Source organism: Pleurodeles waltl, chromosome 4_1 (genome assembly GCF_031143425.1).
Source record: "Pleurodeles waltl isolate 20211129_DDA chromosome 4_1, aPleWal1.hap1.20221129, whole genome shotgun sequence".
Classification (NCBI taxonomy): domain Eukaryota; kingdom Metazoa; phylum Chordata; class Amphibia; order Caudata; family Salamandridae; genus Pleurodeles; species Pleurodeles waltl.
Window position 1 is genome coordinate 461914601 of NC_090442.1, and position 23840 is coordinate 461938440.

Below are 23840 nucleotides of genomic sequence, written 5' to 3' on the forward strand. Positions count from 1 at the left end.
TTTGTTGTGGCACTTCGACCACTGAGTGAGTGTACTTTTAATATCAGTTAACGTCTTGTGTTGCCTCACCCTCTGTCCCCCATGAGGACACGTTGGTGGCTTGCAGTTCACAACAAGACAACGGACACACTGTTTGGTTAACGGAGGCCGCACATGTTTAAGCCGGGGGGGCAGCTGAAAATTGTCTGTCAGTGAAGGACACACTGATCTAGCCCAGATATTCACTCGGACAACCGCGGCAAGGACGCCTCGCGCTGACACACACGCTGTTTCCTTAGGAGGGGGTGGGTGGGAAGGCACAGGGGTTGGCACAGGGGAGTCTCTGCAAGATATGATGCCCCTTTGTCGGTGGACATTCCTGCTCGTCGGCTTTGACAAATCACTCTTCCGCAGCCCGCAGCTCTTGTGCCACGGCCGAGCAGCTGTGTCTACAGACTTTGTCACTGGCATTTGTGAGGACTCTGCACACATTCCGAATAACGCTCCTCGGTTGCAAAAGCGCCTCGGTATGTGGCCCTGTGCATGGTCTCAGCGCCTCAGGATTTGCTCTAAATTATTGAGCGTTAAAGTCGCCTCAGGGGAAAAAAACTGTTACTGTACTTTTTGAGTGTCCCCAGGAGTGTTTTACCTCCCAGAATTGCACAGGTTATAACCGGAACACTTTTCAGAAATTAGCAAAATGGGCTCTCCACTTTGCACATCCCTCTTGTGCTAATACCACGAGGAATATGCAAGAGCATTTTTTTTAGTCGTTTCATAGTTAGGGCACAACAGGGAATCCCTATCTTTATACAAACGCCGTTTGCTCCCGGATCCAGATTTAACGACCAACTTAGAATGAGTAAATTAGTGTCACAGAAGACGTTTCCCCATGTTATTTAAAATATTCAGAGCCACATTCACAATCTTATTTTGCGTTTAGAGTCGATCTGAACTGTCAACAAAAGTGATTTGTGGGTATAAACCCCTAGAATCTGATACCAAGAACCAGGATTTGCAGACACTTACTTAGTGCAACTTGCTCCTCTGGGCAGGATGTCGGTGCATCAGATGGCCCATAGCAGGAGGGTTATGGTTAGAGGCTGGAATGGGGGCCTAACCGTAGAAGGGACTGGTGACCATGATAAATGTGGAATCATTTTGCAAACTCGTCAGTTTGTGAATATTTACAAACATTTTATTCACCATTTCCTACCCTGGAAAACTTCTCCCATAAAAGTCTAGTGGAAGCGGTTTGTGAATGGGAAATATATTTTTTTCCTGTGGAGAAAAAAAGTAAAACAAAAACCAATCTGAAATTTTCCACCCAGTGTACTCCAGTGAGTTGTTGCATTGCTGACTGTCCACAAGGGTATTCAAGATAGAATAGGTTTACACATGGAAATGTATGAGGAATCTGTCATTGACTTTTCTACAAAACTGATGTGAATCGGGCCTGGTGGCTTTATATGGTGTGAAGAAAGTGTAACCCACAGAGAAAGTATAACAGAGGAAGGTTTGTGAACAATGAACAGGGTTTCCTTCTTGCTCAATGTGATTCTAAACCTTGAGAGGAAGAGAGGCTGGCGGCTTCCTCACAACACTGCCAAGTATAACATCTGAGGCAGGAACACTTGTATGAAATTGCAGGATCCAGGCCACTGCAAGCCATGTGGTCTTCTTTACTCTGTTCCCCACTCAGCTTTCAAACACAAATAAAATCATGGCTGAGCTTGAGGAAAGGCAGAGGCCTGGTTCCTAGAGACAGCTTTCCTCGTAAACCCTCCTTTCGCTGTGTCTGAGGGAGATCAGGAAATGTCTACATTTGATTGCTGATCTGTACAAAAGGAGCCATGACTCCACAACCTTTTGTGAGGTACTTAATTATGTAACTTTAAGGACTGTCCCTTCTTTTCTTGTAGATGACGGAGGGCCGGCGATGTCAAGTGCACCTCCTAGATGACCGGAAGCTGGAACTTCTTGTTCAGGTAACTAACACTACCTTTACTTTTAAGATCTCTTGCAATTGTAAAACTGTTCTCTCGTAGGAATGTGTACATTGGATTCTGTACCAGGATGCATATGATAATAGACCTGTAAGTAGTCTGACTCCTCTAAGGTTCCAGGACCCCCGGTGGGCTTGACCGATTGCTCTCTGTCAATAAGACGCAATGTTTCTTTGCCAGCTCGTTGTTATCAAGTTTAGACCATCTGAAGCAGACCGGGACCACAACTCCCAAAATGCACAGATTTATTAAACAAAAGCCCTCCTGGACCAGTGTTGCACACTTCTGCATTAGGATCTCCTCCGGCCCCCTTGCGTTCAGTGCAGATAAGATAACGAGTCAGTTCTTTCTCTGTTCTTCCTGCTTGCCTCTGCACAAAGTTACCCTTTTCATGTACATAGTCCACTATTTTAGTTGGTTTTCCAGTCACCCCGCCCCACCCATTCAGACTCGTCCATGTGACCAGACCGTGCCAACATCCGTTCAGGAAGACTTGTTAATATTCCCGCCTACTCCCCTGTGGACCTTTTTTCTAGCTCATTGGGGTTTCGTTTGTATCTGAAAGTTTGATTTTCATAGCATGACTGTATGTTTCCTCTCTTCTTGGCAGTGGAATAGCTGAATCCTCGAGGCATACCATGTAGGGGTGTAAGTTATGAGCACTGCCTAATGTCGAAGCAACATACCCCTTGCTCCGGAAATGTACCATGATGCAGTAACAAACATTGTGATGCCAATTGTGAGATTGCATTATTGATAATGTATAATAATATTACATATTCAGAAGTACATTTGATCAAACAATTGTAACACATTTTAACACCACCAAATTAACAGTTTCACTGCTTTGTTGCCGTTGTAAATCTGACACGGACTATCTTGCCCCTAATATATTTTCACAAAACAAGCAACACTGCTAACATAATTTAAGATACAAGGTAGCAGCTATTGCAAAACATACTCCTTTTACGTGCTTGCCGGTTTGAGGCCTGTCAAGAGACCCTTTGTTTTCAATTCATCAAGGTTATGACTTGTATGTGAAATGAAACTCTAACAACATTACACACATCATGGCTTTCTTTCTCGCTGAATTTCCTTGCCCATGTTTGCAGTGAAGCTGTAGAGGATCCTTTAGAGGGTATTTTGTTCTAATGTACTTACAAGGCACTTATTTCCCATGACTGGGCCTTGTCGTGTAATTTGGATGTCCTTTCCATGTGCATGAGTGGAAGGGCGTGATTTTGTAGTGTAATCTTTAATGGAAAGCATTGGGTGGAAGGGTGTGAGCATCTCAGACCTGATCCACTCATATTGCAGCAACCTTTAAGCTGCACCTAAGTACGAGGTGGTGTTAACATGTGTCCCAATTGCATGTGGTGAGACTGGTCGTAGAGAAAGGAGGTGAACCACTGTTAAGCAGCTCCACTAACGCAACAGGCTGTTGAGAGCCAGTGCAAGAGTTGATAGAGGTTAACCGTGTTGAAGGCTGCTGCGAGGTCAGGCAGGACCCATGTAAAGACCATCATTCAAAAAAGTTAGTTGTTATTCGCAGATCTTTGTCAGTGCAGTCTCTGTTTCTTGCTGCAGATAGAACCCAGACTGAAGCTCATGAGAATGTGTAATGTTAATGGAGGACAGAGAGTAAGATGTCTACAATAACCTTGCAAACCCTGCATAGGAATGAGAGACTTGAGATAGGTCTTTAGTAGTAAAGAGATTGAGGGCTTGTATTCGGCTTTTCATCACCAGAGTTTTCAATGGGTGGATGCGTATCACTCAATGAAATGACCAACCCACAAATAGGATGTATCCAAGGAAGTATCTTGTAACATGATTGCAATATACTCTGTCCCTCAAACTCGTGTTGCTCTCTCTCTCTCCCTTTCTCATATCCCTTCTCCCTGTCTTCTTGTGCCACCCTTTTGTAGTTTTGATACCTCTCAATCTCCTTGTGCCCATTCCTAATGATAAACTCACAAATATGTTTGTTTGATTTGTTTCTGTAGTCCATTATCCAATACCCTTATGATGAAGAATTGCAGAAAGGCCGCATTAAATAAGAATCCCATTGCATATGAGTTTAACTCTGCCCTTCTAAATGTAATAATCCCAAGTAACTGCGAAAAAAGCGACTTTGCTTATGCAATATACATTGACACAATATGTGAAAGACCTCCTGAATGAAATCAAATAGAATTTTTCAGTTATTGTTTGGCATTTTGATGTCTATGATGAAGAGTCGCGATGTGTTTGGTGTGTCTCCGACTTCATGTGTGCTTAGATGTGAATTATCATTTCAGGGCCCCAGTGAAAAATATGACCACTAATAGCAAAGGAAGAAGTATTTTTGACAAACCATATTTTAAATTAGTATACATAATGAAAAACTCTGATGAACTTGCATAATCATCTACGTGTTCTAAGTTGTCTTCACAAAAGCTAAATATTCTTTGTACATTGTTTCCCAAAGCCCAACGATATATAAAACCTGGCCAAACTCCTCGTGAAATGCCATGACGATTGGTGAGGTCATAGTTTGCTAGAAATCCCAATACTTTCGAAATTGACACACACTTTGTTTAATTTTGTACTGGAGATCTCCTGAGCATCATTTTGTTTGTAATCATACACAATGGATGCTTTTGGCCAAGCTATACCAAAGTGTGAAACGACATTTAACACAAGGTGTCTTGAGTAAGTGTAACTATGTAAGCAGCGAGTACCTACGGGATATGGTTTAGCGTGTTCATGTGTTCAAGGTTACATCTCAAAAGCTAAAAATGCTCTAGTTTAAAAATGCCACATTTGTCCAAAGAAGTTGCTTAGATTCTGAAGGAAACGTATGACACTTCCACTGCATTCCTCGAGGCAGTGTGAGTAACGTGGACAGGAAGTCTGATGGTCTCAATGGACAAAGATAAGGAAGCCATGAATGGGAAGGGTGTAAACAGTCTTGAATCACAGGAAATGTATCTGAATTGTGATTCCCGCCGGGGCCTAAGAATCCGCTTTCTTCTTGTGCTAGCTGGACAACCCAAGGAGCACAACCATATCTGAACTTTGTAACAATCTCTAATGTGACTATTTTTCGTAAGGTTCAGATTGGGTCAGTGACCAACCATATTATGAATAACTGGTTCATATGCCTTACAAAATTAGTCAAAACAGCAAGTCAATAGCGTTTACTTAATGGACCATATTGCATTCCTGCCGCGGCTTCAAGACAAATGTATTGTTGGTGACCCATTCCGATGATTGATTGTTTTAAACAGGTACAGAATGTCCGTCTAGGGAAGTCCACTGAGCAGAGGTGGCTTCTTGTTGAGTGCTGCACCGAATGAAGACTTCACAGCACTTTTATATCCCAACAAACAACCATTTTAAGTTCGTAGTTTAACAGGGGAAGTTGCCTTTGTCTACACTTGCATTTTGGATCATCTGCTGGATTCCTATCTCCTCGCGTATTTAGAGAGCCATACTGTGTGTTCTTAGTTCCCGCATTGGTTGCTTTTCTGCATCTGAAAGCCTCCCATGAAAACTATAAAATGTTTTTTTTATTTTTACTGTGCACATGCCCTGGAAGTTAATAAGTCCATCATCAATCACTTTGGTGGTTCTCATGTGCTGTTACGCTGCTTTACTCAGCCGTGTGGGCTTGCACTGAGAACAGTTCCTCATAGGGCAATATGTCAGCCCACTTAAGCCAATGGCTACTTCATTGTGAGTGACAACATTCAGCCCTTTCACAAAGAGAAGATCCATTAACAAAGTAGTTCCCTTATGTGCGAGGCACTACAATGACAAGGTGTGCTTTTTGAGACCAAAACATATTTCTGCTTTTTGCTATTTTTTGATTGATGGGGGCCAGACAGCTTCCCCAAACAAGAAAGTTTTGCAAATCCATGTCAAAGTAAAAAACATTCATAGTGTCAAAAGGCTATTGGCCAATGCCAGACCTATTGCCTTTGCCAATGGCTATTTGCCAATGCTTGTTATGCATGTCCTTTGGTACACATGAAACGTTTTTGTCTTTAATATTTCAAAAGGCAAGAACTTTTCTGTAATTCAAAGACTTTTGTTATTATCTAATTGGTAAAACGCCGTTTTTTTCCTTATCTTCCGACATGTTCACATTAGTGAAGAGTTCATGACGTCTCTATGTACCATGTAGTAGCCTAGAAAGCATTAATGTTCATTCACTATATCAGTACCAGATAGCGAACTATAAAGCAATCATTAAACCTGCCCTTGTGTACAGATACATGGGGTTATGGTAGGAAGTAATTATCACATAAGTCACTGTGTATCATTACCAAGAAGTGAACCAGAAACCATTCATGAAAGCTGTGCTGGCACTGGGCATTAAAGTAAGAGACACCTGTGATATGTCACTAAGTAATTAATGAGGAAGCTTTCATATTCTGTGGCACTATGTACCAGCCGGGGTTGCTAATCAGGGAAGAATTCATGATTCCAGTAGTCTATAATGAAACGGGGAACATTCATGATATTTCTCACTGGTTCCATTTAGCCAGATGCATTGATTTTATTAGTGAAAAAATAATGAGCACTCAGGAGACTTTTGGATTCACAAAGGCTTCAGAATCGTTTCACCGTTGGAATTGTACAAAATTCATAGATTTCCAAGCATAGTCCTAGTCATACGTCTGTAGAACGTCTGCAGATTTAGGACTGAGATCTGAATGCACATTTTGCATGCTTTTCTCTTCACATGGAAAGCACTGCATCACCTGAGACCTAGGTGTCCCTATGTTTAGTGAATCACGCTCTGTAAAACTAGGTACATCAGTAGAGCAAAAACACAAATTGTTCTAGAATTATGACATCGATAGCAATCAAATCTAATAAAATTTCACAAGAGCTAAGACCCCATGTGAAGCCTTCCCATGCTGACATTGACCTACACCGATGAGAAAAAGCTGTAGAGGAAATCACTAAAAGAGCATTCCCTAAACCGATTGATGAAAAGTCTCGAAGCTCCAGTATTTTTTGCACAAAGTTTCAGTCAGTCGTTTGCAACCTGTTAAACAATGTTCTACCCTCTGTTCTAGATGTCTAGGCCTTCTCTCCTGGGCACAAATACCTTGAATTATGTTCTGAAACCAGAGGCTAGGTTGATGTCCCTCTTTCAGATAGATTCGTGTGAACCCATCCACTGCCTGAGTGCTAATGTTCCTAATTTAAAAGTTATTCTGCCTCTAACCGAACACCAATGTAATTGAGAAATCCAAATGTGCATTTCAGGTTAATATCCTTGCCGCCATATTCTACAATAACTGTTACCTCTACATATGCATTTGTGTCGAGCCTGCCTAGAGCTCATTACAGAAACGCAGCTCTTTGTCTATTGTAGCAGAACCCACAGTAGCAAGATGCCCCTGAGAACGGATGCAGTGACCCGCTTAAATAATCTGAATAAAAGGATTTGCGCACTATATATAAAGTTCACTTGGTGTCCCTTTAACAACATAGAATAAAATATGTTTTTTTTCTTGCCCATTTTCTTCATGGAACCATACTGCCCTGGTAACATCTAGCTTATTGGTTTTCAAATAGAGTTGAAACACAGTCTAGGTGAAGTTCAGTTAAGCCAATTCCTTTTATATTAAAACTACCTGAAATTGAACATAAATGATCCATAATTCTATGAATGGCCTCAGTATGATCCGCATAGCTGTGGCTCCTCACTCCTAGGTGCCACAGTTTGCCCAGCAGAGGTGCATGGCAAGTACCTCCAGTCCTCTCTGAACCAGAATGTGGAGAACCAACCAGATAGTTCAGCAGCCGGGTGGAACCAGTGCTACTCTGTTCTAGGTACAATGTGATTAGTTCTCTGGTGAATCCTTACATTGTCGCTGCCAAGGGTCCATAGTCCATAACCAAAGATTGTGAAGGGGGTAGTGCAGATTATTTTTCGTTGTCAGTCTTTAGTAAGAGGAAGGGAATACAGGGGTGAATCTGGCATTTTCACTGGGGGAGAGGAAGGGGGAGGCCGTGCCTGCTTCTGCTTACCACAGACTGAAAAAAGCAGAAGGCAACTTCCCAAGGTGGTCTATGAACCTCTGCAACATTGCAACGTTTCACACGAGTTCCCCGAAGGTGGTACCACATCCATTCTGGTTGACAAAAGTCAGTCCGAATGGGCCTAATGCGCAGCCTTGTTTTCACTGGTGCAAAGGGTGAAATACCAAGCTCAATGACCATCTATTCGAACACCATTGTGAGTGGCTGCTTGCCAGGAAAGCAAGGACAGTTTTCTTTCTTTGGAAGTGCCTTCCACCTGCTTCTCTAGACTCATCAAGAACATTTTCTTAGTTTTTCGAACCACACTTTGTTTTGTTTAGACAATTTGACATTTCGGTAACATTTTTCTCACACCATTAATTCTAAGCATCTGTGATTATAGCACTTTACTAACAGGGTAACAAATACCATTACTTAAAGAGCATCCTTTGTAAAAACCCGCTGCTAAGTTTGATGGTAATTTTAGGTGGATGCATCTAAACAGATTTCATTCACAGTAAAAGAGATATATTGTATGCTACTACACAGTTATAAAATAGAAAATCTCCAGATGGGAAGAAGGGTCGAGTAGAAGAGCCAGGACAGTGTACGTTCGAGCCCTCTAATGAAAGAGATAATGAAACTTACTGGTTAAAATGTAATAGATTTAGGAAGGCAAAGAATCAATGATCAAAACTGGGCCAAGGCAAGAAGATTAAAAGGCAGAGCACGGGCTGGTGTGTCACATGAAGGGTGCGCATCACTGTGAAGGTGAGAACTGGAAGCCGAGTGATTGAAAGAAAAGGACCACATAGCGGGAACCACAATAGGATGAAGGCAATGCCTTCCAGAGGTGGAATGAGGAAATCAGAAAGGCAAACAATGAACCACAAGGAGCACAATACATGGAAATATACAGTGGTTCTCCAAAGGGACACTCAAGGGACAATACTTGACAAGAGGCTTCAGAGGGGTCTGTATAATGAGGCCTCCGCGGTCTGCTATTAACGTGATCCTGCCCAGAGCGCTGCAGGCGCAGTGAATGAAAATAATTAGAATTCGACCCTAAGGTAGGGGGATGGGATAGAGGAGGATGAAAATCAGGTCTTCAATAAAAAACATGATAAAAAGAGGTTGATTTAAGGTGCAACTTAAGGCTACATGTTTGTGTTTTATTTTCAGCTAAAAGATTCACCACTGTTAAGTTCAAGCAAAGGCAGCTAGGATAAGTATTCCTTCGGTCTTAAGCAATATCGCCTATGATGGTGTCCTAAGTAAGGCAATAGCAAGATAGGAAGATTTTATGTAGCAGGATAGGCAGAGAGGCAATGATTTTAACAGATTGTGCGCAGACCAGACTGATCTATGAAGAGACTTCACTGTCGCCTCCTCACACCCGAGACCCTCCCGGGTCCTCTGTTATATCTTTTCTACTCTTCTCCAGTGTGTCAGTCTCATGCTTCCTTCAATGTAGTTTTTGTTTGTGTCTTCACCATTCAAGTCAGTGAACATCAGGGAGGAATTGGTTTGATATCCCCCTTGATAGGTATTTTTTTCCCTTATTGGGAGGATTTCTGCCATTGGTAGAAATCTGTTATTGAGGTGCAAGAGAGTCTTGTGTGTGTCCGACATAAGAATATTGCCCTCCATTGTCATACTTCAGTCTCGAAGTGTCTGTTAGACCTAGTTCTATGGAAATAACATAAATTGCATGTCAGAATATGACATTCTAATTGAATGTGTTCGCTTGTCTACTTGCCTTGATATCACGTAGTTAAAGTTCCATCCCAGAATGTGTAAAGAAGTGCCTGCTTCTAGTATTAAGGGGCCTATCCTATTCCATGTGGCTGCTAGCATTTTTGCTGGCACGTATTCACCAAAGATGGCGATGTAACATCTGCCTCAAGTGCCCTGGGTACCCACATGGCATCCATCTGGGTCTCTTCATCTTTTCTGAACTAGAAATGGTTCATGTGCAATTAGCCAATTCCATTACTCGCCGCTTATCTTCAGTTGCCAACTTCAGGGTTACTTTCCTCCACTCAAGCACACGCTTTTCAGAGAAATGTATCTTGTTCTGAAAGATAACTTTCATCTTAGCAGGGCTAAGCAACATGCATTTGAGACACATTGCCCTCAGCTTTTGTTTGGCCTGGTTAGTCATAGGGCTCCTCTTTTTTCTCCTTACTCTTAGGATGAGGTGTAAGCTCTGCTGTTTAAGACTCGTCCATTCAGAGGTCTGTTTGGGAGTGGCCCGGGGTCCGGAGTATGGTGCGCCTGTTCTCTTAGAGAGAAAGATGAGCCTGTCGACTGGCAACAAGCTCTTTAGCCATGTCTCAAAGAATCTGTGGGTCAGACCCTTCGCTCCTTCTGCAAAGCCTAAAAATCGAATGGTATTGCGCCAAGAGCATTCCTTTTTCTGGTCGAGCGCACAAGCGATCCGTCCCTGTTGTAATCTGTCTTTGGGCTTTTAACCACGCCCATGCCACGCCTGTCACTTTTGTTGGTTCGTGGGCTAGCTTGATTTCATTAGTGAAAGGCATGCATAGATCATGCCTTTTCTGGTGTTTAGCCCTCCTCAAGCGCACCGGCCAACCACTAAAAACATAAAAGGCTCCATGTTTTCAGCCTGGTTTCTGCACTACTTTATTTTTTGTTTTCCACGCAGCACGTTTTCGCTGTGTTTTACGTAGCACGATCGTGCTTGGTTTTAAATTTCAGCGCAATTGCACTGGGCTTTACATAGCTCGATCGTGCTCATTTTTTTTCTTTCAACTTATGTGGCAAGAAAAGTTCGGTTAGGAGTTTATAACGCTAACAGGTCTAACTCGAGCAAATGCGAGACCTGTTGCATTGCAAATGCTCGTTGTCTTAAGCTATCAGCCATAATTAGCTAGAATTTTCTTTTAATTGTTCAGCAGTGGATTCCAGCTCTTTCACTGTGTCTTTGTGGTTCAAGATACAGCCTTTTGCCCCTGTTACTCGGTCCTCTGTAATTCTTAGATACTGGGACAAGAGAGTTACGCCCATACCGAGTTTGCCAATTTTGGCCTCCATAGCTGGCCTGGAGCTTTCAAGTCCTTGGTGGATTAGTTCCTCTGAAGAGGAGACATCAGCTTGGACCACTGTCACGTCTGCATAGTTAATCATGAAACTCTCTGGTGTCTTTGCATTAGGGGCTATTATTTTAGTGCATTTGTTCATCTTTACTTGCTTTGTAGCAGGAACACCTTTATCTTTAACCGCAAGAAAAAATGTGCCTTGTTATGAAGTTTTTTTAATTCCCTCCTAATATTGCTGAAATTACGTATTGCCTAGTTGGACTCAAGTCATGCTTTTCTTGCCCCACGCTACGTTGAATTGCATACTTATACAAATGCCCTATTAGTCATTGGTAATAGTGTCAGCCAGAATACAGGCACTGTCATTCGGAACCAGTGAGGGAGATATGTTGCTTTGTTCTAAAAAAATTATACACCAAACTAATCTTAGAAGTGAATAAGCGTGCATAGTATCAAGCATTGCCATTCACAGATGGTACCAGAAATGTGGGCCATATTTGCACGGCCCTAGCGCCACCGGAGCGTCACTTTTTGCGTTGCCCATGTGGTTCTAACCAGTTCTCCGTATTTACAAGGTGATGTAACGCCACTTTTTGTGGCTTTAAACCTCCTTGTAAATATGGGCCTCTCCAATGCAGTTTTCTGCATTAGAGGGGTGTGCAGTGGGTGTTCGACTGCAACAACCATTGCTTTTGACGCTTCTCCAGATTTACAAGAATTTATAAATCTGAGGCAGCGCCAACATTTAACGCCACCCCAGGGGTGGCATTAGCATGGCACAACGAGGAGGAATACTTTTATTCCTTCTAGTTTTTTTGCTTTTTCTATGGGTGCTGTATTCTGCAGCACACATAGAAGAAGCAAAATGCCATGGATGATTGTTTATGTGCAGGAAGGGGCACCTTCCCACACATAAACAATCACACCCCTCAACTCGGACACTCTTGCACTATGGTCAAGGATGCCTGCATTGGCTCAGGCTGCCTAATTTAGCGCAGGGGGAATGCAGTGGTGCACCTTCTTCTTGTAAATACGGCACTTCCCTGCATTTCAAAACTGGTGCAGGGTGGCGCTGCTAATTTGGCACAGCACTGCGCTGCGCCAGTTTCTTGTAAATCTGGCCCTATATTTCTTAATAATCAATACAGCACATTGCCTTTCTGTACTTAGCTGAATGTGACACACATATATAAGTTGGTAACAGCTACCAGAAAATGTGAGAAAATCATTCTTCCAAATTTCTCCCAGCAGTATATATGACTGCAGCAGTTCTAGATTCGGGATGGGGTGAGTGAATCACACGCTGGTGCCAAGAAACAACCCTTGTGAGTCACTTCTTTCTGGGTAAAACTATTGATAGAAACATGCCTCCGAATTTCCACAAGCCTCTCAAACGAAGGAAATGACTGTCTTCATTCAGTCAAAGAACCAGAGCATAGCCGTAGTGAATTCGTCTAAGAGGCACGCCGATGCCTTCCACTGGGGACTTCTCAGGAGCAGTGACAATAATCATCCAGAAGGACAGTGGATTTAGCACAAACTGTGCTTCATTCTCTGTTCAGGAACCATAACCAGTACGAGAACCGTGGTCTTTCAATTGCATAACCAAGTCTTTAGTGGGTATAGTATAGTGTCAGATCCAGAATTATGGCAGTGCTAATCAGAACCAATGACCAAAGCATCCTTTGTTAATCAGAGAACCCGGCCAGCACAAGTCTAGCCACAGATGGCAGATAGACATTTTCATGATCACCAGTGACTAGAACCACGATCCTACAGTTGCAGACAAAAAGCACACTGATTCTAGACATGTTAACCAAACACAGCTTCAAACACTTGGGATATATTAAGAAATGGCACCGAACTTTCATGAAGACCTCTTTTTTTACAAGACATTAGTGACAAAGATTTCGAGGCTGCACACTGGTCACTGGGCTGCTCAGGATGGTGGAACAGGGACCTGATGGAAACTAACGTTAGATGTTTTTACATATTCATGAAAACAAGTTATCCTTGGGAAACATATTGGCCTTTATAATAATTGTTTATTTAATTCAGTGTATCCCTTGAACATTGCCTTTTAAATTGATGTCTCCGATTACAGAAGCGAGGATATGGGCCCAGATGTATCACAGGGTTCTATCCATTCTGTGCCTATGGGAAAACCTGTTCATACATATGGCCCATAGTTTCCAGTGCCAGTTGCAAATTTGCCTTTCTCTTTAACGCTTCAAAGAGCTATATATGTCTTCTCATTGTCGTTTTTCAGTGTTATGTTTTTCTTGGATCATTAGCCAGGTATTGGTCTATTCTGTGGCGTAAGTGGCAGAGGCTGAGGTTCACTGTGTGAGACAAAGCTGCATTTAGTGATTTCATCCATCATGCATATCGTGGAGCCATGTATGAGTTTGTTAATCTCAAGATAAATTATATGTCTGTTCAGAATCACAGTAGGCACCTCTACATTACCCTGTGAGTTTCTTATTGAATGAATTGTATTGTGTTTGCAGTCATGTATTCAAATGTGTATTTTGCTGAGCTGATTTGCACCAAGTTAAGGTGTGTCTAGAGAAGATACCATGACTGAGATCAGTTATTTTGAAGCATACTGCGTTTTGTTGAATGCATTCTTCTGGCAGGTGTTAAGAAGGATGGTTGTATAGTCTGTGTTTCTGTTATATATGCAGGACTTCAAACCTCAGCTTCCTTTAGGGATCTGTATGCTCTGCATACCTTTGGATTGCAGTGTACTACAGCATGCACATGACTCTCTCCACTTGCTGGACATGAATGCCTGCGCTCCACCACCCCCCATGGCATTCTTTGTTGCTGTGAAACAGAATGTTATAATGCTTTGTAGACCACCATATCTGCTTTCCAAATTTGAAGGACATAAGCCCTTTGGAGAACGGTCATCTTTTCTTCGTCATTGTATTACTGCGGCAGACTCTACAGATGTGGTCATTTTCAACTCGTGCCATGTTTATTGATTTAAAGCAGCAGTTTTATTTTTTATCAGAAACCTAAAAACTGCCTACCTCGTCCATTCATTTAATGTTGTTTTCGGAGTCTTTTTTTCTGTCTGGCTTTTCATTTTATCATCCTACATTATCAACTTGTGGCATCAAAGTACAAGTTTCATTAGCTTAGGTGGAGTTGTATCTACCATTTGTGCCGGAAGCTGAGCTATACGCCGTAGTCACATCTTCTTTCTGTGTCCGCTACAAGGATGTGGCAAGGAATGAGGTGGATTTTGATCCTCTATCTATTCTCTTCCATTTCCCTTCACAAAACACCATCATCAGTGTTGAAAATGGCCCTTTTTGAAGGGTTACCCCCAAACATTTTGCCTTCCTCCTCCTATTTTTTCAGATCCCTCTTTTGCTGTTTTTTTGTCTCTGCGCACTTTACCACTGCTGATCAGCGCTAAAGTGCAAGCGCTCCCTGTGTAAATTGTATTGGTGATTGGTTATCCATGATTGGCATAGTTGATTTACTAGTAAGTCCCTAGTAAAGTGCACTAGAGGTGCCCCAGGGATGCATGTTAAATGCTATTAGTGGGCCAGCAGCACTGATTATGCCACCCACATGAGTAGCCCTGCAAACATGGCTCAGACCTGCCACTGCAGTGTCTGTGTGCAGTTTTAAACTGCCAATTCAACCTCGCAAATGTACCCATTTGCCAGGCCGAAACCTTCCCTTTTACTACATATACGGTGCCCATAAGGTAGGCCCTAGGTAGCCCCAAGTGCAGGGTGCAGTATATGTTAAAGGTGGACATGTACTGATGTGTTTTACACGTCCTAACTGTGAAATACTGCCAAATTCAGTCTTCACTGCTGCAAAGCCTATCTCTTTCATAGGTTAACATGGGGGCTGCCTTTAAATAACTTTTTAAAGTGCAGATTCCCTTTGAGAACAGATAGAAATCTGGAGTTTGGGGTCTCTGAACTCACAATTTAAAAATACATCTTTTATTGAAGTTGGTTTTTAGATTTAGTTTGAAAATGCCACTTTTAGGAAGGAGGCATTTTCTTGTTTAAACCATTGTGTGACTCTGCCTGTTTGTGGATTCCCTGTCTGGGTCAGTTTGACAGTTGGGCTGTATGCACCTCTTCTCTAGACAGTGACACAAAGGGAGCTGGGGTGTAGCCTGAATATCCTGGTGAGCCATTTGAGCTAGAGTAGAGGGAGGAGTGGTCACTTACACCGGAAAGGACTGTGCCTGCCCTCACACAATGCAGTCTCCAACCCCCTGGTGTGTGTGAAGCCTGGCCTGGACAAGGAAGGATCTTGTAAACAACTGAGAATTTCTTTGAAGTTTTCTAACTTCAAAGGCAGAAAGGGGTGTAGGTATTGGACCCAAAACCCCAGGCTTGTAGAATCCTTTCTGGAATCAAGAGGAACCTCTGCAAAGGATAAGAGCTGAAGAACTGGAGGAGGAGTACTATCCCTTTGCTGTGTTACTTTGCTGGATTGGCCTGCAGTTGCTGCTTCTTCTTTAAAAGAGAGCAAAGGGTGAACGTTGCTGTGTATCCTGCTTGAGAAAGTTCTCCAAGGGCGTGGAGTAGGGCTTGCCTCCTGTTGAAAGACTTGGGGATATCAAAGACTTCAGTTTCCTCTTCCTACAGCACTGGGAACTGTGTGTTTTGTGCTGTTCAAGGGGAAAAACCACTGTGTCACTGTCAAAGACGCCGCTGGCCTGCAACATGATCTGCCGAAGCCGCACTGCCCCGCTTCGCACCGCAATTCTGGTCTCACCGACGCCGTCATCAGACGACTTCACCGAGCCGCTGCTTGCACTGAGACCTGTGGGCACCACACTCCGGCATCACCTTGCTGACACTGCAGCCTGGGCATCACCGCCACTCCTGCTGACACTGGCGACGCTACCTGCACCGTAGCCTGTAGACACCTCTTGTGAGGAACACGAAACACCATCCTGCACCACAGACCTGGTCCACCGATGCCAGCACCACCGACTCCAGTTTCATCAACAGACGTCCCTGTCTGCACCGTGACCCATGGACGCTGCACAGAGCCAGTCCCACGCCGCCGACTTGGGCCTACCGACAACAGCACTTCAGCAACAATGACGCCACTGCCTGCACTGTGACCTAGTGACAGCGCACGTCACACCACCCCACTTCACACCGCAGCCTTGGTCTCACCTACGCTGCTGGATGCCGTCACTAAGCTGCTGCCTGCATCGTGACCTGTGGGCACCGCATGTTGCATCGTTCCACTTTGCACCGCAGCCCCGACGCCATCCACGCCAGCACTTCTGACTTCATCTGCCCAGAGTTCGATCCACACTTCAAGGGCCCGACGACCCCTGCACCATCTCCGGAACAGACACTGTGATGCCGCTCCTTGGAGCACACCACGAGGATCACGACGCCCTTCAAATGCAAAGATAATGTTTGCAGGTCTTCCCGACACCGTAGCTGGTCCGTGACGCCGCAGCTGACCTGAACTGTTGGTTTTGTTGCTCATGACGCCATGACAGCCCCAGGTGGAGCTATCGACTTCAAGGAACTGTATTTTTTAAGTTAAATCTTGCAAAATTCATATCTTTATTACTGTGTATGGGATGTTTCTTGTTATGTTTTTCTTTTACATAGATACATATTGGCTATTTTTCTCAAACTGGTGTGGTGTCCTTTTGTAGTGTTTTCACTGTGTTACTGTGTGTTATGTGCAAATGCTTTACACATGGCTTCTGAGATAAGCCTGACTGCTCATGCCAAGCTACCAAGGGGGTGAGCAGGAGTTATCTAAGCGGGTATCTCCCTTATCCTGACTAGAGTGAGGGCCCCTACTTGGACAGGGTGAAAACCAACTGCCAGCTAGAGATATATTTTCCTCACACAGGTAGGTATAGAAATTTGATTTCAAACAGTAGTACACACAGTTTTGGTTAAAATGGCAAATAGCTATTTTAAAAGTGGACACTGCAAAAATCAACAGTTTCTGGGGAGGTAAGTTTTGGTTAGTTTCTCAGGTAAGTAAAGCCTTTACACGGTCAGTCTCCTGGGCATAGGCAGCCCACTGTTGGGGGTCCAAGGCAACCCCAAAGCCACAGCAACACAGGGCCGGTCAGGTGCAGAGGTCAAAGGATGGCCCAAAACACATAGGTGCCTATGGAGAACAGGGATGCTCCGGTTCCAGTCTGCTAGCAGGTAAGTACCTGCGTCCTCTGGGAGCAGACCAGGGGGGTTTTGTAGAGCACTGGGGGGGGGGACACACAAGCACACACATCCTCAGCGGTACAGGGGATGCCGGGTGCAGTGTGCAAAGTAGGCGTCGGGTTTGCAGTAGAAATCAATGGAAGGACCTCTCTGGCAATGCAGGCAGGGCACAGGGGGGATTCTCGGGCCAGCCGCCAATTGGGCTAGGATGAGGGCAGCCTGCTGGTCACTCCTGCACTGGTAGGTGGTTCCTTTCGGTCCTGGGGGCTGCGGGTGCAGTGCTTGGTCCAGGTGTCGGGTTCCTTTGTTACTAGGCAGTCGCAGTCAGGGGGATCCTCTGGATCCTCTATGCAGGCGTCGCCGTGGGGGTGCAGAGAGGTCGACTCAGGGTGTCCATGTCGTTGGAGTCGCCTGTGAGTCCTCTCTGCCGTGTTTGTTGTCCTGGACTCGAGCCGGGGGCATCGGGTGCAGTGTGTGAAGACTCACTCTTCTGGCAGGAAGTCTCTTTAAAGTTGCTTTTTTGTTGCAATTTTGTTGCTGTTTCTGGACAGAGCCGCTGTCCTCAGGAGGTTCTTGGTCCTTTAGGTGCAGTTCAGTCCTGTGAGTCCTCAGAGGTCGCTGATCCCGCTGGATGCGTTGCTGTGCAGGTTCTTTGAGTCTGGAGACAGGCTGGTAGTGCTGGGACCAAGTCAGTTGTTGTCTCCGTTGTCTCTGCGGGGCTTTCAGGTCAGCAGTCCTCCTTGTTCTTGTAGGTTACAGGAATCTGATTTCCTGGGTTCAGGGTCGCCCCTAAATAGTCAGGGGGTGTGTTTAGGTCTGGGGTGTAGTAGCCAATGGCTACAGTCCTGGAGGGTGGCTACACCCTCTTTGTGCCTCCTCCCTGAGTGTGGGGGGGGGGGGGCACATCCCTGTTCCTATTTGGGGAATCCTCCAAAAACCAAGATAGAGGATTTCTTAAGGCAGGGGTCCCCTCAGCTCAGGACACCTTAGGGGCTGTCCTGACTGATAAGTGACTCCTCCTTGTTTTTCTCATTATCTCCTCTGGATTTGCTGCCAAAAGTGGGGACTGTGTCCAGGGGGCGGGCATCTCCACTAGCTGGAGTGCCCTGGGGCATTGTAACACGAAGCCTGAGCCTTTGAGGATCACTGCTAGGTGTTAAAGTTTCTGCAGGGGGGAGGTGTGAAGCACCTCCACCCAGTGCAGGCTTTGTTTCTTCTCCTAGAGATCGTTTAACATGGAACTCAACCAACAATAGAGTGGGGTGGATGAAGAATAATCTCAGTCCCCAAGAGAAACTGGTACTTAAAACTCTTCAGGAAAATGATAAGTTGGTTATTAGGGAGACAGACAAAGGGGGTTGTGTAGTAGTTCTGAATAGGGTGGGTTATAGTAACAAGATATGTGCTCAAGTGAGTAACATAAAATGCTACACCTCTCTTGCAACCAGTCTGATCTCTATTATTGTAATGAAAATTAATAGAAAAATTCAGACATGGTGTGAAGAAGAATTATTGTCATTTGAGGAATATCTGTTTTCAAAGGTGTACAGACCCAGATATCTTTGTTTATATACACTTTCCAAGAGTCATAAGGTTGCACCCTTTCCCCCAGGTAAGCCAATGGTGTCCGGTATAGTGGACCAACTGAAGAACTTTCACAATTTGTAGATACCTTTTTGCAACCATTCCTATTGAATCATCAATATTTCATAAGAGACACTAAACATGTTTTGAACATGTTGTGTGCGATTGCATGGGAGACAGTATGATCTGGTTACATTTGATATGGTGTTTTTATACACCAATATTTTAACAGAATTTGGCATGATGGCAGTGACGCATTTCCTTCATAAAATATCAGTGGAACTGTTAAGACATACTGAAATGCTTCTGACTATGATATGATTAATATTGGGCAACAATGTATTTATGTTTGAGGACAAGTGGTACCATCAGATATGCTGGCTACAATGGGTTCCAGATGTGCTCCTTCTTATGGGAAGGTTTGAGAAGGAGCGGGTCTGTGGCCCGGTTGGTTCCAAATGGGTGGAATACACACACTACTTGGGCAGGTTCATAGATGACATTTTAAGGGTTTGGACGGGGACACTGGCGGACCTCTTGGAGTTCAAAACCTAACTCAACTCTAATACATATAACATGTCATTTGCCATGAAGTACGATTATGAGAAAATACAATTCTCATACACTAGTGGTACACAGCTAATAAGCCGTATGTACAGGAAAGAAAGATCTTGCAAGGTGATTTTATACACCACAAGTGCCCATCCTAAGCATCAGCCATCTGCCATTCCATATGGGGAGCTAGGGCGAGGAGAAATTGGAGTTCAGATACTGAATTCCGTAGAAATCTTGATGACTCTGAACAGAAGTTTCTAACAACAGGGTACGATAAAAAGACAACTAAGATTTGTAATAATAGAGCATTGACATTGGATAGGCGAGAAACATTAAAATAATGCAGGACAAGAGGATGCAGCTATGTGGACACTGTTAGGCCCATTATTACCTGTGGTAGGAATATAAGTGAGGTAGGCAGGGTGCTCAGTAGGCACTGGCATCTCCTAAGAGAGGATGCCAAGATCGAAACGTGCTTCATGAAGCACCCAAACATAACATTCCGTAGAGGTAAGGCAATTAGAAACCTTATTAGCCCCAGTTATCCAAACCCAAAACAATATGCGAACTGGCTAATACCGCACATGAAGGGTTTCCACAGATGCGGACATTGTACGATGTGTAGGATTGCCAGGGAACTGAAGTCATTTAGTTACAATAGCCTTGCATATCACATTAAGGACAACATTAGCTGCATGTCACGGTTTGTGGTCTATGTTTTAATATGTAAGTGTGACAAGATATATGTTGGTAATACAATTAGACCAGCAAAAGAAAGGATAACAGAACATTTTAGGGGGGTAAAACAAGGCGACCCTAAATATCCGTTATCGCTACGCACTTTGACATGCACATAACAGGACCATCGTAGAAGCTTCCATTTTCATGACATAGAAGTTGTACTGCAAGATAGGATGGGGGGCAGTAGGGAACTTCGTCTGAGGCGGCTAGAAGCTCTGTGGACAATGAGACTGAAAGTGGTTGATGAAGGCCTCCACATTGATCACAAATTGCACTATTTCTTAGGGGATTTATATGTTCCTTGGCACCATTTACTATGTAACTTGAAGTATTTTTTATATGTGTATGGATAAGTAAATTAAGTGCCATGAAGATGGTATTCTTTTTCATATGTCAGAAATATTATAGTTCAAGGTACCATGCTAGTCTGAATCTGTTCTAATCGGACCATGGGTATACTTATTTTTATATATATACCTTATTAGATCACGTATATGTGGTTTTTGCAGAATATCAAGTAAGATGCAGAAGGTATGTCCTTCTGTGTGATAATAACCTACCAATATTAACAGACTATGTAAACCTAGGTATGTCTTTGTATGTGAAAGACTTTACATGTCATTTAAGAAATATGTTTACTGGCACTGTGAGAAGAAACATCTGTCCTAATACAAGGTTTATGCTTTCTGGCAAGGTGGAAACAAACAACTGACCTCGAGAGTATAGGTACTGGAATTGTGAGAAAAAATGACTGCCCTGTCAACAAGGTGTAATTTTATGTGAATTAGGACGATACGCATTTGAGGATTCCGGTGTTTTGTCTCTCCCACTTTTCTTTTACCCTATAGGGTAAGTATGGCATACTTTCCTGACTATTGCCATCAATACAGCCTGGTCTGGGCAACCTCACTCCGTTCTTCACAGCTTGACTGACACAGTTTGTACATTTGGACTGAGATATTATCTTTTCACATCCTGTACTGTCAGACCTCCAATGGGGACATTCGGGTACGCTCTGTTATTCCACAGTGACTATAGGGTAGCAGACTTGCACATCTCTGACAACCCTAGATGTTGGAAAGCGATTGCATGTGGGTACAATATGTTATGATATTGGTAGAATTACTGTGAACATGCAGGACACTTGAAACTAACTGCATGTAGGGACAACATATTATGATATTGGTAGAATTACTGTTAACATGCCAGATTTCGATGGTTAGTGTGTTATGAACAATGTATGCCATTGTAATATGGCACCTATGTAGACTTTAGTTGTGGAGTCCTTCCTCTACTTTGGGACTCAGGACTGTGGAATCCTTGTTGTCTATTGGACTTGGCCTAGTGCTTAATACAACACGGGGCTCACGGTGACCCGGGAATGTAGCGTCCTTGCTTTATTCTTAGTGAGTGCATGGTATGTGCACGTGGTATAAATGGGGACTTCAAGATGGCGTTCATGCAGAATGCCAGACTCAACTCCATGAGATATGGTGAGAGATTGGGAGTACTCTCCCCGGGTATGTTGGTAACTTACTTATGATGTGTAGAGATTAGTTTCACTTTCTAGTTATATTTGTTGAGTTAAATACCCCAGCAACGCAAACTTGATGAGGTTGGGGTACCGTTTTTCACTACCATTTAATATATTTAGTGGGTGATTTAATAGTGTGGTGTGACGCGCCCACCGATATATTGAGCACTGTTGAGTGTTATTGGCGCAGTAGTTGTATGTGAATGAGAGTGGATTGTCTCTGCTATATGGCACCCACATGTGGGGAGCAGATGATAATCCAGAGGACCAGTCAATAGCTCTTTACCTTTGGGGAATCCACTGCACAGTAAATCTGCAGAATGAATTTTCTTACCCATATTTGGGGGGATAATGGTGTTTAAAGAGTAGGAGTTTTTTGTGACCAGTAAGGGGATAGATCGTTGCCCCAGACGAGAGTAGCTGAATGTAGGAATGTACCCCATTTTCTGCCTGTTGTAAATGTGTTTGATTGTGTTTACTGGGATCCTGCTAACCAGGACCCCAGTGATTATGCTTGCTCCCTTCTAACTTGGTTACTTACACACCACATTTGGCATACTGGTGCCCTCATGTAAGTCTCTAGTATATAGTACCCACGGGCTGCAGCATGTATTATGCCACCCATGGGGAGCCCATGTAAAGTGTATCTGCAAGGCTGCCATTGCAGCCTGCGTGAAAGAGTGCATGCACCTTTTTCACTACAGGTCACTGTAAGTCACCCCAAGGCAGGCCCTCCTAGCTCAGAGGGCAGGGTGCGAGTACCTATGTGTGAGCGCACCCCTACACTAGCAGAAGTACCCCCACGAACTCCAGTTCCATTTTCCTGGACTTCGTGAGTGCGGGGATGCCATTTTATGCATGTACTGGACATAGGTTTATACCTATGTCCAGCTACATAATGGTAACTCCGAACCTAGACATGTTTGGTATCAAATATGTCGGAATCATGCCCCAATACTGTTGCCCGTATTGGAAGTATGATTCCATGCACTCTGGGGGCTCCTTAGAGGACCCCAAGCATTGCTCCTACCAGCCTTCTGGGGTTTTCTGGGCAGCCCAAGCTGCTGCCAACCCTCAGACAGGTTTCTGCCCTCCTGCTGCTTGAACAGCTCAAGCCCAGGAATGCAGAACAAAGGATTTCCTTTGGGAGAGTAGGTATTACACAGCTTGGAATAGGTAGCCTCCCCAAGTCACTGGTATGATTTCAAGGGCTCATTTGGTGCCCTCCGTGCATAAACCAGTCTACACCGGGTCAGGGATCATCCTGAGCTGCGTGGATCCTGCATCATGGGTGGTGGTCCAGCGTAGTTGGTGGAGGTAAGCCCTTGCCTTCCCACACAGGACAGTACCCCCTTGCACCGCATCTCTTGCAGCTACCAAAGCTTGTTGGCATCTCCTCCAAGGGATCTTCAGGCTCCGTGTAGCTCCCGCTCCCAACCCTTACCCCCTGCGATGCACAGCCCTCTGTGTGCTTCTCCTGCGGCGTGGGACCCTTCTCCAGTTGTGTTGCGTGGGCTCCTCTGCAACTCCTGGTTCCTCGTCCAGTGGATCTCCTGTGGGGGCTGCCTCTTCTTCTGTGAACTCTCTGCCTTGCTGAGGGTCCCCATTGGACTCCCCCGTGGGTTGAGTCCTCCTGGACCTTGCTGGTCCCCGGCAGCTCCACTGCTGCCACTTAGGTACCCACTACACACCAGGTCCGCTTTCTACACTGAAGGTATAAGGCACTGCTACAAACGTTATGTGAAACCGTATCCCATGACTAGGATTCTGTGCCACAGCATATATAGTTCAGCATAGGATACATCTGGCTGGCTGATAATGCTATTAGGAGGATATAGGTGTAAAAACGATCTTGTTTACTCATTGGGGCTTTCTTTGATTTATAACAATTGAACTTCGGAGCACGATCTGTGATATGTACAACAGTCTAGGCGCATAAGGAAGGAGAATAGCGCTTCAAGAGTAAATATCTTGATTTTACTTTTTTTGTTACAACATAATGGGCCCTTCTGTTCGTTTACAGGAGATCCTTTGTGCAATTCCCGACAAAGGGATACCTAATAGGTGAGCCCAATTATGATTATGACACTAACATGGTGGTTGTCAATAATAATAATCCTATACGGCTCATGAATAGGGAAGACTGGACGATCATTACACACTA

The 23840-nt window shown here is 44.1% G+C and overlaps 1 protein-coding gene across 13 annotated transcripts in view; it reads left to right on the plus strand.

The window, feature by feature from the left end:
* Nucleotides 1-23840, plus strand: part of FRMD4A (FERM domain containing 4A) — a 676100-nt gene that overhangs the window by 385277 nt on the left and 266983 nt on the right. For all 13 annotated transcript variants that reach the window (XM_069228743.1, XM_069228739.1, XM_069228737.1 and 10 more), the window contains exon 2: nt 1902-1967. In XM_069228743.1, the coding sequence (XP_069084844.1) occupies nt 1902-1967 (66 nt within the window). The remainder of the gene's footprint in view (nt 1-1901; nt 1968-23840) is intronic.